The 14,341-nt window shown below is 42.2% G+C and overlaps 1 protein-coding gene across 9 annotated transcripts in view; it reads right to left on the bottom strand.

The window, feature by feature from the left end:
* LOC119957052 (dedicator of cytokinesis protein 7-like) overlaps positions 1-14,341 on the bottom strand; it is a 179,182-nt gene that overhangs the window by 63,178 nt on the left and 101,663 nt on the right. For 5 of the 9 annotated variants that reach the window (XM_038784661.1, XM_038784663.1, XM_038784662.1 and 2 more), the window contains exons 20-24: positions 14,088-14,319; positions 13,122-13,286; positions 6,209-6,384; positions 1,893-1,997; positions 30-119 (exon numbers count right to left, since the gene is read on the bottom strand). In XM_038784661.1, the coding sequence (XP_038640589.1) occupies positions 30-119; positions 1,893-1,997; positions 6,209-6,384; positions 13,122-13,286; positions 14,088-14,319 (768 nt within the window). The remainder of the gene's footprint in view (positions 1-29; positions 120-1,892; positions 1,998-6,208; positions 6,385-13,121; positions 13,287-14,087; positions 14,320-14,341) is intronic. The other 4 variants (XM_038784665.1, XM_038784666.1, XM_038784667.1 and 1 more) reach the window with 2 other exon arrangements.

Raw genomic sequence — 14,341 nt, 5'->3', positions numbered from 1 at the left:
ACTGTAAACCACAGACGTTTTAGGTCTACCTTTTTTGTTGAAAATCTTTGGTGACTTTGCTGTGAATGAGTGAAGCCTTCCATATATGAGGACATGCGGTTGGGACTCCGCTCAGCTGCCTGTGAAATGAGGGACAGGAGCAAGATGGTGCAGAACAGATATTAGTGGATGGGGAAAAAAATGTGATGGTGAGTATAAGATAAACAGTATGAAACAGGAATGAGGGATGGAGGTAACTCAGGCCCTGTAGATGTTTTCCTGCTGGCTTAATGCCAACAGAAGGCGTTCTAACTGATGCCCTGCGTTCATGGGGAGAATATGGAGACTCGACATTGCTGCTCCCAGTTTGTATGCGTATTAAAATTGACGTATAATTTACAGCTTAGAAACAGTTCTTGCGGCTCAAATGTTCCATATCGATATTTATACTCCACATGAGCTTCCCCCCACTCTTCTTCATCAAGCCCAATCAGCATATCCTTCTATTCATCTCACTCAAGTACTCACCCAGCTTCCTCTTAAATCCATCTCTGCTCTCTGTCTCAATCACTTCATGTGGAAACAAGTTCCACCTTCTCACTTCTCCCAAGGTAAACACGCTTTTTCCTGAAATCCTTAAAGGAAATTATCGTTGTATAAAAGTGAATTTTATGGGGATGTGGGCGCGGCTGGATAGGCCAGTGATCATCTTGTATTATGTCCTTTATTCTTGAATCCTCCACCAGCATTCTGTACTTCTACCAGATCAAATGACCCCTTTCATAATTTTAAAGATCTTGATTTGGCCACCCATCATTCTCTTCTTTCTTACAGGAGAGACCTAGCGTATTCAATTTTACCTGATATTATAGTTTCTCGGTTCTGGTAAAGTTTATAAATCCCTCTATTGTACATCATTGTTGTAAGCTGGAGACCAGAACTATGCAGGGAACTCGAAGTGCATTCGCTGAGATTCAATACAAGTTTAACATCCTGCTTATCATTTTGATTGTCTGGTAATGTATCAGAATGCTTTGCCTGCATTCCTTATGGCCTAATAAACCCGCGGTGCTGATTTGAATGATTTGTGAACAGTCATCAACTGCTGTCTGTTTCCCAGCACATCCTGTATTGAAGCACCCACCCTCCAGGACACCACAGCTCTGTGTAGGGATTCACTGATTCACAGAGCGAATGGTCTGAAGTACGGGTTGCCAAGGCACTGGTCCAGCTAACTGCAGAACTTTTCTCTGCTGTTCCTTACTACTATTTTGCATGGTGATTTTGTCAATAACAAGCATTGGAATGCTACTAGCTGTTTTGGTGAGTTAGTATCAATTTCTATTTCACACCTAGCTCAAACTTCCCCATCCCGACTCAGGGAGGTACACTCTGGAACTAATACTGCTTTCAGGAGTATAACGGCTACTTAACTAGATTATGAGCCTGTTAAAGTTGCCCATGATTTTGTATTATTTAGAAATGACACCAGGTCATTCTAACCAAGGAACTCAGAAGCTGGGAACTCTGATTGGACAGTTTCTTCAGGCAATGTTTCAGACATGAGCCTGTTTGATTTAAGATTGTCAGAGTTGAGTGATTGGGCAAATTACATCACAATAATGTGGAGGTAATGTTGGTGGATGTGAAGCTGCGCAAGGTTGGCCTCAATGTGTGGACAGAAGAAAATCACCTTTGGGTTGGAATCACAACATTTTGCTTCCCTGAAGACACTGCCCCCATCACCTATCAGTGGAACGGAGGGAATGAAAATAAAATCAATGAACCAGATGTGATTTTGGACTGCATTTGGCTGTCCCAGTGGGAAGTGGCAGAATGAGAAAGCAATCAATGTGTAGGGTTGGTGAAGATGTTTCAATGAATGCTTCAAGAAGAAAACGCCAGTTCTGCACCTGCTTTAGATCACAGCTGGAATTGGGATGGTTTCTCCGCAAGACAGCCTTTGGCCCACCGGGTGCGTAAGCAGAATTAACCCAGGAGTGAGAGCGATCGATCCCCTGGCAGGTAAAGGAGGCAGGATAAGGAGGAAACACAAAGTGAAAACAAGAGTCTAGATACAACACAGTCATTCACAGTGAGAAAAGAGAGCTGCCAGCAGGATATCACAATAAAACCTTGCAGCATGGATATACTTCAAAGGTTGGCACGGTTTACTTTGAATTAGTCCTACAACCTTCTGTCTTTGTCTCTTCTGATCCAAATTACACAGGAGTGATTGGCAATAATAGTAAGCCACTAAGTGAGCACCAATGTAAATGTGACATCAATATCACAGTCAATAAACTATAATGAAAATACAGGATTTCTAATAATCTAAGGGACAGAATTGGGAGTCTGGAACAGATGCTTATTGACCCTGTCAGAATTAATGCATTTGACCATTTATCCAACAATTTAAGAGAAAACATTTTTGGAATCAGACAGCCATCAAGGCAAGCAAGTCTATCTCTTTTGCATGGATCAACCGTATCTGTGCATCCTCTTCCTGTACTCCCTGAGTCTACTATCTCTGCAGAAACACATCTGATTATCTATTGAACTAATTTAGGCTGAACACCTCAACATACTTCTGGCCAACCTCTGCTACAAATCAACTTCAGTTGCCTGATTTTTCTCGTTTCCAACTTCATTTTTAACCCTTGTCTCAAACTTACCTGGGTCCAGGATGTCAATTCCCCTTTGACCTGCACTGTAGATTTGCACTGTATTGCAGAATGAACTGCCACAAAGCTAAGTAACCTCTATCGAAATGGGCAGCGGTAATGGACGGCTGCAGGTTAGAAAGCATCCAAGGATATAGTCAACTAAATGGCTTTGATTTTCTGATCTATTTTTTCTGATCGTGAACCTAACCTGTAAAGATGTTATAACACTTTCTGTGCGTTAGGATAAAAGACCGGGAAAGTCAGAAGGCTTGATGACTAAGATTTGATGGGCCAAATGGCCTTTGCCACTCTGATTCTACCTTACCTCCCCACTGGATGTTAATTCAAGATCTCAGTCATTTACAAATTCTTCCCACTTAGTCTCCCATCTGCAGACGAGGACATGGCTCAGGAAATCAATCACAGCTCCAAATGGGATTGAAAAGAATTACATTTTCTAATTTTTAAAAAACCACTGTCAAAATAGAGACTGTAAAATCTTTTAAAAACAAATTTGATTTTTTTCATGAAAAAGAAGAATGTTTTAAAAAATTGGGGCATGGTTGGAAAGGAATGTGAGATTCTATGGAAACGCTATAGATTCGATGGACCAAAAAGCCCTTTTCTTTGGTTGTGACATACTGTGATCTGAATCGTAAAACACTAATCGGGAAAGCTGAAAGACAGCTGGTCAGTAAGATTACAACTTCTCATGAGACGCCAATATCAAGATCATATTTTAAACACAAATTGTTGGTAGAATTTTGCACATCACAGGACAGGCAATGTATTATCGTGATATCCCTCATTCCCAGAGCGATCAATGCATCAAGGCTCAGTCTGTTCCATGTTTGAATAACATGCAGTCCTCACCTGGGCACCCAACCCACGGGGCCGTCAGTAAAAGAACTGCCACACATTTTTTTCATAAAAGTCAGCAATTGGGCCTTGGTACCACGATGAGGCAGAATGCAAGGATTAGCAATTTTACCAATGAGCCTTGAATACTGATGGCTAGGAGAAAGAAAAGTCAGAATTAAGCATCATTTGCAGAGTTGATTACCCCCTTCAGTGCTGGTTCACATTAGGATCGACCCATCTTTGGAGATCACTTTATTCAGGTGCAGTGTGCCACACCAAACGCACACTGTGACTTCACTGAATCATGAAAAGCTAACATCCAACCTCTGGCTTACAATACTGCAGGATATAATGGAGTGCATTGCTGCCTTTTAATCCTACATAATGTACTGCACCTTAGCATCATTATTAAAAAACAAATACTGAATCTACAATTAGTGTATGTGCTGTATTTTCAAGTACAGTGCAGTCAGTTGCAACATCTTCGTGAAGCGTTAACCATCAGCTACTGAAAGGCACATGAAGTTATACTGCTCTCTTTAGTTTCACAGTTCGTTACTCCTGTATTTTTTTCTTATTAGAATATTGAGAAAAATGACGATTCAACTCAATTAACTTATTTAACTTCCAGGCCAATCTGATCATTTCCTATTATTAGATTTCTATGATTGTCAATATCCAATTTATTGATTTCTCCTTTATCACAAGATCTCCCATTTTATGATCTTGCAGCGTGTTTCACCAAATATTTCTGAATGTCAAGACACACAACATCGACCAGCCCCCAATTTGGATGTATCCTTGAAGAATTCAGAGACCTTGATTACCAGCCCATACTGGCTGGGATTTATCTTCTCAATTTTCTCAACTCGCTTCCTTCCCAGAACTATTTTTAATTACAGATGCCGGACTAACCATCTGAGGGCTCCCAAAATTGAGATGGAACAGGACCTACTGTCTGGACTTCCAGTTCCAAACTGCAGTTAAAGAGCTGTGAAAAATTCAGTTTCCATTCATGTCCCTGGTTCGGCTTCATGTGTCCCTTACGGCTTTACAAATATTTATTTATTTTTTGTTTTAAAAAGTGACTGTTTCTCAAGGCCAATCTCCATTTTCTGGATTAAAGTTGAAAGATCAAAGGGCGTTCAAAGCCCTAGACACCATAACCTGAACAAAACATGAAGCGGATGGCCTGAATTTACACACACTACCTGGAAATGTCTACAATCACACCTACAAGCACCTATCGGGGCTCTCTGCTTCAACAGCATAGTGACCAAAACCCCAACCCTTGCCAAATTTGATCCCGAAGAAAACGAGCAAATGTTGTGCGAACTCCTCTGCATAAATATTTGGGCACCAATTACCCCTTCTGAAAAGCGAAAAATAATAGAACTTCCACAACCCCGATATCTGCAACTCTGACCTGAAGTGATCTCGGTGATTTTGACCCAGAGGGTTTGCAGTTCCATTAAAAGCTGCCAGTATGAAAAGATTGAATATGTACACAAGTACAGATATAGAACCAGCACAGACGGGACTGATAATCAGCCTCATTAAATACCTTTAACAAGAACCTGCAACTCTATGAAAAGCTTTCAAAGAAATGGAGTTAACCACAAACAACACTGCATGTATGGTCCTTGCTGTTTACAACACAGCACGGTGCTGTTTTTGGGACATATCTTTAATCACGTTCCTTGTCTGACAATCCGAACTGGTGCTCCACCATTAATGAATGAACTGAAAGCACTTGAGAGTAGGTTATCACTCCACTAATACCCCAAAACTCTGTGACACAGATTATACTGCATTCCTCCCAAGAATGAGCTGCAGGCATGTTGCTCACCTCTTTTGACTCGCACCCAGACCCATTTGATGCAGGCATCCTCACTCCCCAAGACGCTATGAAGTAGGAATATCCTGCCCTTTCTCCCAGACTCAAGTGCCTTCCAGATCTTCTTCTTGTTTCTCTATCCTTGTGGAGATTCTGTGATTTTGCAATGTCCCGTCCTCTCCATACAAGTATACCCTTCCTTCCCGTTCTGGCAGAGTCACAATTCTTTCCCTTAGCACAATATTCTTTAAAATGGATTGACCACAGATTGGGCAGCTGCCAATCTATGAATCTAGCACACTGGGAATCTTCATCCAAGCACCTAATTGTCAAGATCCCTCTGTGAAGCCCGTTACTCTGGAGTGTTGTCTAACTCAGTTCGTCTTAACTTTACTAAAACAAGTGATCTTCAACAGTGAGGACCCTACATGAAACAGTGCTTATTGATAATAGCTTTTTGCTTCAACCAACATTTATATCTACAAATAGCAAGACAATCCTTAAACAGGAAGCAACAGAAAGCTTTTAGAGTCAGAGGTCTTTGGGAACACACTTAGCGTTGCCACATGTTATCAGGAGAGAAATCTACAGAGCACTGACTGCAGGGTCAGTAATTACAGGGACAGACACGCATACAATTGGCTATATGGTCTCTCTTGTACACAAAACCTATAGAATTAGTAATATTGGGGTCTGTACATTAAGCCACCTCCAAACATTGAGCAGTATCAGATATCTGCAGGAACATATGGACATACAAGCACTATCTGTAAAATCAATAATGCACAGGGGCAAACATGTTGACACCTGTATCAGTACAAGTGCTATCTTTAGGTTTCCAAAATACATAATCATTTGGCCTTACTTTGCAACCCATGATTTTTGTAACCTCGTCATCCGGCGTTGTTGGCGTTGTGGCAAGGTCTGGATTGCTGTTGCTGATACTTTTGGAGCGAGACAGGTTAAGGCTGCTCGGCCTGGCAGTAGCACGGGACAGAGTGGCATACTGAATGGGACCTCCATATGGGGGGCTGCTTGGTCCTGCAACAGGAGAATAAACCAAAATTCAGGATCGGCTCGTCACTGCATGCACCTAGATAACAATGCAATGTGTTAAAAAAAGAGTCACATTTGAATGTGACATTCACCCTTAGTTCATCACCTTCAGGGATCGAGTCCAAAACCTAGGCTGATGCTCTAATATAGTAGTGAGAGAGATCTGCACGGTCAGAAGTGTAGCCTTTCTGATAAACCATTAAACCAAGGGCCTGTCTTCTCAGCTGAACATAATAAGACCATGCCACTATTTTGAAAGCAGGGGAGTTCTTACAGGTGCTCCGCCCAATATTTATCCCTCAAACAACATCAGATTAAAAACAGATTATCTGGCCTACCCCACTTCTCAACAACAAGGAGATCCTTGTCTCAGGACACGGGGTAGGCCATTTAGGACTGAGACAAGGAGAAATGTTTTCACTCAGTGGAATTCTCTACCACAGAAGGCTGTGGAAGCTGAGTCACTGAATATACTTTAGAAGGAAATACTAAAAGTGTCACGGTGCACGTGGACAGTGCTGGAGTATGGGGTTGAGATAGAGGATCAGCTATGATCACGTTAAATGGCAGAGCAGGCTTGAGGAGCTGAATGGCCTACTCCTGCTCCTATTTTTAATGTTTCTATGGTTATTGTCACATCCATGTTTGTGGGAGCTTGCAGTCTGCAATTTGACTGCTGTGATCCCCACAATACAAGAGGGATCACACTTCAAAAGTACTTTATTGTCTGTAAAGTGTTTCGGGTTGTCCTGAGGTCAAGTATTACTTGATACACAAGTGCAAATATTCCTTTCTTCTTAAATTGTTCCAACATTCAGCAACAGACCTGCAACCACCCACCAACGTTACGTTGTGCATTTCAAAATGTTCTTTCCAGAGAAAACCCACGATTGGAAAGCCAAAATCAGGTAGCTTGAAAGTATTTCAGCAGTCTTATTGCGGGATAGACGCTGGTGGTTCAGAGCCCTAATATCAACTCCAGGACCTTAACGCCTAATTTATGCTAATACTCCAGTGCAAAAGCAGGGGGGATGGGTGGAGTTGCATTCTACACAGCCCCTCTCGAAGATCTCCCAAACTCCTTCACGTATAAGAAAGAAGGCAGCTCACCACCTTCTGAAGGGCAATAAGGGATGGGCAATAAATGCGGGACTAGCCATCGACTCCGACATACCAGGAAAGAATAAACGTACAAAAAGCCACCAATACCACTGTACCAGGGGAACTAGGGATAGGGAATAAATGGGGGTTTGCTGGGGTTACCCATGTTATGGGCCAGGGTTTAGAGAACCCCAAAGTGTATCATGGAGTTCACCTGAACCACAACTTTTCACAGATTGTGGTTATGGGGTGCACACGGGCCTACTTTACAGGTATGGTTCAACAGAGATCTACAGTACTTTTAAATTAAAACCATGCTTATTTATGAAACCAGTTAACACTTTATAAACCCAGAGTAAACATCTTAACAACTATCAACACCGATAAATTCCCCAAGGAACATAGTACTCTACAAGTAACTCTTAATTTTTCCTTGCAACATCCACAAGACAAAAAAAAACCTTTTAACAGAAAGACATCAGGTTTAACTTCTCTACAGAAACAGGTATTATTGTGAAATCACCAAAGGATCTGGAGACAGTCTTTAGATTGAAGAGACTAATACACCTTCTTGCTGTGACTGCAGGTATCCAGCTCCCAAAACAAAACTAAAACACACCCTGTAGCAGACAGCCCAAAGCGAAAGTAAAAGTAGACAGACAATCCAGCTCCACCCACACTCTGACATCACTGGTAAACACCCATTTCTAAAAGGTGCACCCATTACTACTATTTTAAAAACACCCATTTCTTAAAGGTACTCTCACATGACACCCAGAACAATAATTTGCAATTATGTAAAGCTTTAATGCAGTAAAATGTCTCAATGCGATTCATAGCAAGTTTAAGAAACAATATTTGGCACTATGCAAGTTAAGGAGGCATCATGAAAGATTACTATTCAGATTGGTAAAAGTGGTAGATTTTAAGGAATGAGGAGAGAGAGGTGGAGATAGACTGAGGCATTGGAAGGGGATTTCAGTGCTTACGGACCAGACAGCTAAAGGAGGTCAAAAAAGGATTTGCAGAGCAGTGACCTTTAACAGCCATTCAGTGCACAGGATCCATAAGCAGCACTGAAGTAGACAACCAATTAATATGTATTCTATGTAATATGCTGGCTGAGGGGAAACATGTTGATGAGGAGAATTCCCTGATCTTTACCAACCACCTGAAATGCCACAACAATGCCACTTTCCAAAATGGTGCTTCGAAAATGTGTTCCTTCTTCCGAAACCGTGATTTCCTACCTACAGTTGTGGACAGGGCCCTCAACAGTTTTGAGGTCCATCTCCTGCGCCACTACCCTCGTCCCCATCACTTCCTCCCAGAACAAGGATAGAGTCCCCCTCGTTCTCACATTTCATCCCACCAGCCTGTGTGTGCAAAGCATGATCCTCCACCATTTTCGCCAACTCCAGCGTGATGCCACCACCAAAAACATCTTCCCTTCACTCCCTCTGTCAGCATTCCGCAGAGACCGTTCCCTCCGAGACAATCTAGTCCACTCCTCCACCATACCCAGTACCTCTCCCATCACCTATGGCACCTTACCATGCAATCGCAGAAGGTGTAATACCTGCCCCTTTACCTCTTCCATGCTCAACATCCCAGGCCCAAAACACTCATTCCAGGTTAAGCAGCGTTTCACTTGCATCTCTTCCAATTTGGTCTACTGCATTCGCTGCTCCCAATATGGTCTCCTCTATATCGGAGAGTTCAAACGCAGACTGGGTGATTGCTTTGCTGAGCATCTTCGGTCTGTGTACATTCAAGATCCTGACCTTCCTGTTGCTTGCCATTTTAACAAAAGACCCCGCTCTAATGCCCACATGTCTGTTCTTGGCCTGTTACAATGTTCCAGCGAAGCTCAACGCAAACTGGAGGAACATCTCATCTTCTGGTCAGGCACGCTACAGCCTTCCGGCCTGAACATCGAATTCAACTTCAGATGATCAGCTCTACCCCACCTCGACCCATTTGTTTTTACTGTCTTTTGCCATTTATTTCTTCCTTAATGTGTATTTAATTCCCCCCCCCCCCCCAATATTATTCACCTTTCCTTCACCTTTCTCCTCTTTGCTTCCCCCTTCTTCACCCCCCACATCTACAGTTCATCTTCTGATGTTAGTTTCCCTGCTGTTTGACATTTCACATCTTTATCTCTCTGGGGACTGCCATTAGCACTCTTTCCCCTTGGTATCTGTGGCCATTAGCACACGGTTTCCCTGGGTTTCTGTGGCTATGACTCATCTTTCATTCTCACTCCACAGTATAAATATTTTCCACTCTCTCTGTCTGTTAGCTTTGGGAAAGAGTCATCGGACTCGAAACGTTAGCTCTTTTCTCTCCCTACCGGTGCTGCCAGACATGCTGAGATTTTACAGCATTTTCTCTTTCGTATCAAAATGCTGGCGCCTCCACCGGGGTAGCATTCCTTCAATACAGCACTGAAATAGCAGCCTTTATTGTGCATTTAACTTCTGGAGTGAGGTACAGAAAACCGAGGCATTATCAGAAGTCCTGCCAGTCTGCTGCCTATTCACGTGGATTGTAAAAACACTGAAATGGGCAGATGTTAGTTTTGGATGCAGAATACTATCCCTATGGGCGGCACGGTGGCGCAGTGGTTAGCACTGCTGCATTACACCGCTGAGGACCTGGGTTCGACCCCGGCCCCGGGTCACTGGAGGAGTGTGGAGTTTGCACATTCACCCAGTGTCTGTATGGGTCTCATTCCCACAACCCCAAAAAGATGTGCAGGGTAGGTGAACTGGCCCCTTAATTGGGAAAAAAAAAAGAATTGGATACTCTAAATTTATTAAAGAAAAGAATACTATCCTTATTTTGCCATCTATAATTATATGGTTAGGTGTCTCCCGAAAGCAAGTGGACGAGGATTTCACAAACCCCTGTGACAATGTTATTGGAATTAACATTTTTAGATTTACTGAATACAATGGAACGGGGAGAACTCAATAATCCAATAACAGGACACTGCTGATGTCATAAACCACAACCTATAACACTCAGCCAAAAGGCAAAATTATTGCCTTGAATTAAAGGAATGGATTTGTACAAGTGGAGGACTTCTCTCTACCAACAGATAATAATGCTGCTGATTGCCATGTCATTGCTGACCACCTTTATTTCTTTTTGCAACTAAAGCTGGAATATTGGATTACTTGGTGAATCATTTAGCTCTGAACATGCACACAAAAAATATTTTTCTATGTAACTGCAGGGAGGGAGAAAACGATTATTCATATCTAACTTATTTTTAATACTTTAATCATGTGACATCCGAGGGTTCAGAAGACCTGAAATAACTGATGTGGTCCTCATGCAATCCACTGAAAATTCAGGCCATTCAGCCCATCGTATCTGCAGGGACCCTCCGAAAGAGCACTCTGCCATGCCCACTCCCCTGCCCCATCCCTGTAACCCTGCCCTTCTCATCAATATGTTTTCCCTCAACCAGCATATTACATAGAAAACATTAATTGGTCGTCCACTTCATTGCAGCTTATGGATCCTGTGCACTGTTAAAGGTCACTGATCTGCAAATCCTTTTTTGACCTCCTGCCACATTTTATCTGTCTGGTCCCCAAGCACTGAATTCCCCTTCCAATGCCTCAGTCTATCTCCACCTCTCTCTCCTCATTCCTTAAAATCTACCACTTTTACCAAACTTATAGTAATCTTTCATGATGCCTCCTTAAGTGGCATTGTGTGAAATTTTGTTTCCTATGAATCGCATTGAGACATTTTACTACATTAAAGCTTTACATAATTGCAAATTATTGTTCTTCTGGGTGACAACAACCCCTCATTTATTCCTTATCCCTCATTCCCCTGATACAGTGGTATCCAAAATCAGTCTTTGTGTGTATACAAACCTGTGAGCATGTCAACCACTGTTACATCCATCAAACTCTCCTGCCACTGCCTGATCAGTCCATTAGTTTGGACAGCTGTGATCTGCCCATAGAACATACAGTGCAGGAGGCCATTCGGCCCATCGAGTCTGCACCGACCCATTTAAGCCCTCACTTCCACCCTATCCCCAAAACCCAATAACCCCTCCTAATCTTTTTTGGTCACTAAGGGCAATTTATCATGGCTAATCCACCTAAGCTGCACATCTTTGGACTGCGGGAGGAAACCGGAGCACCCGGCGGAAACCCACGCAGACACGGGGAGAACGTGCAAACTCCGCGCAGACAGTGACCCAGTGGGGAATCGAACCTGGGACACTGGCGCTGTGAAGCCACCATGCTATCCACTTGTGTAACCGTGCAGTCAAATCCTCCATAGTTCCTCAAAACTCAACATTTAAATTAACTTTCCAAGATACACATCATTCATGACCTGACATTTGAATTGGTGCCAATGAATGACTTTGACTGTTGCTCGGAATTCAGTTGGTCCCATGTTAATCTCAGCGATGTAAATCTGTGAACTGGACTTGCTGATGATGATGATATGACAAACAAGGCACCACAACAGGTAGCACTTAAGAGTGTTTTCAAGATGCTATGTGTACCACTGTTGATGTCACTTCGTATTGCACATTTCTATGATACATCTAGTTAACGTGAGGGGAGAGAAATACTTCAGCAAAGTGAAATATAGACAAACAGTGCATTTAGAGCTGTGGAATTCAGTTGTCATAAACAAAATGCAAAGACGATTGCAGGAAAAATGGCTGAAACGTACAGGTCGATACTGCATGGCAAAAGCAGGCAAACACTCGCACAACAATAATTTAGTGCTTTGCTGTTGAAAAATGGACATAGTATTGCAAAGTCATTACATTCCAGAACCAATTTCCAACATTATAATGGGCTGTGGGTGAGAATAAACCAAATCCAATCATCTCTGTGAAGCAAATCTGAACAAATTCAGTCAGTTACAACATCTCCAGTGATATCTAGAGCCATTCTGTATCAATTTTGTTCACTTTCGTAAGGTAAACTCACCGTTGCATATCAGAAATCCAAGTTCACTTTTTGACACGAGGCAAAGATAAATTTCTGACTTCCAGGAATATAATTACTCAAATAACAAAATTTTTATTTATTATTTCATTAAATCTTAGTGCCATTGATGAATGACGTGTATAGAACTGAATCTAATTTTGGCTCTCTGCACGCACTATAAGGGAACTTCATGACCAATGCACTGCAAGTGGTTGTAACGCTCAGTTTAATGTTAAATCACCGTGGATTAAAACCTGCCCGTAGGACTCATAACTTTTGTTTTAAAAGTTTACTTATTGGACTTCAAAACCTGAATCAAGGTTTTGCGTGCACACAGACCCAGTATCATTGTACATACATTCTTCATTTGAAATGGTGGGAGATAATTGGGCCAAGGAGCACAATGTAACTTAGTCCTCATTTTAATGTCAGACACTCTCCTCATATCCATTATAAGTTTAATTATACATCCCCAGCCCACATTTGATAACGGACCCGGCAAATATATATTTCAGCCTTGGGGCTCTGACTGAATGGATTTTAGCTACGTCATTGTGCTGAGGTGAGCGGGTCTCAATAGCCAGTAGTCATCCGCATATTGAGCCAGAACAAACACAACATGCAATTACTTATACATACCAGAGAACTGAGGATAGTGGTCAGTGTCTGGAAGATGGAATATATAATGTATGTACGATACTAGCAAGCTGTTGCGTCCATGCAGATCTTGATTTCCTTCCAAGTTCTTGTGGATCTGATTGATGAGTTGAGCCATTACCTCAAAAGCAACTCGACCCAGGTTTACTGAAATGTAAAAAAAATTTGGAGGCTTTATCTTTATTTTCAAGGTTTTGTGGAGTGAGGTCATGCAGTTTGATTTCAGCTTGAGCTGGATTAACATTTTTTTGACTCATTTTAACACACAACGTACCTAATTTATTAAGAGTTTAAGACTTAATTAAAAAGGCAAAGGCTGCGTGCTGATATGGCACAGTGTGATTTTACCCCACTCAAGCGTTTGAAAAGGTCTCAGTAACTCCAAGATCATGACAAGACACAAAATTATCTTCAGGTGGTATATTTTCCAGGTTTGCAGCTGAAGAAGCCAACAAAACTGACAGTAAAGGAAACAGCTGGGGAAATTCTGTTCCAGAAAATGGGAAAACAGGTAGGGTTAGAGCCAAGACTGTGGATATCGCCTGTTCCCCATGACCTGGTTCGCAATGAATACTGGGAAATCAAACTTTGGCTGATGTTCCCAAAACAGGCAAGACATAAATCTCTGATGCATAAGACATAAATCACGCTTATGGTGTCAAGCACAGCAATGCAGGGACATCAAACACCCAGACAGCGGGAAGTGGAAATAAAGAAACACAAGCCAAAAATTCCTCCACCAGCTCACATAATGATATTCGTGGAGAAAGGTGTCCAGGGTACATGGCCTGACATGTTGCGCAGGTGGGGGAAAAGATTAATAATATTCCTGGATAATAACCCCCAATCAGAGATTCCTTTTTTAGGCCTCCTAGACTTGAAGAATACATGAGGAGCAGCTGTCAACAACAAGCAGCTTGTTTCTTTCACAGATAAAACTCGCCATACCTATTTGTCCATTGATAACTGGAGGCCGCACAATTAAGAGAATGAGTTTGTCGAGGACATGGTGCACAAAGCGGAGCAGTGGTTCCATCCTCGCTGACCGCAAGCTGGTTATACTGGCTTTCAACTCAATCTCCACGTTATTCTCAGAGATGATCACATCCTTCAGCCGAAAAGGGAACGAGTATTCCTCCAGAACATGCACCAGAGTGAAAAACTTATCCAGATATTGGTCCTGATAGAACAGAATTGCTGGT

Source organism: Scyliorhinus canicula, chromosome 25 (assembly GCF_902713615.1).
Source record: "Scyliorhinus canicula chromosome 25, sScyCan1.1, whole genome shotgun sequence".
Taxonomy (NCBI): domain Eukaryota; kingdom Metazoa; phylum Chordata; class Chondrichthyes; order Carcharhiniformes; family Scyliorhinidae; genus Scyliorhinus; species Scyliorhinus canicula.
Note: the sequence above shows the minus strand (reverse complement) of the source record. Positions and strands in the feature narration are given on the sequence as shown.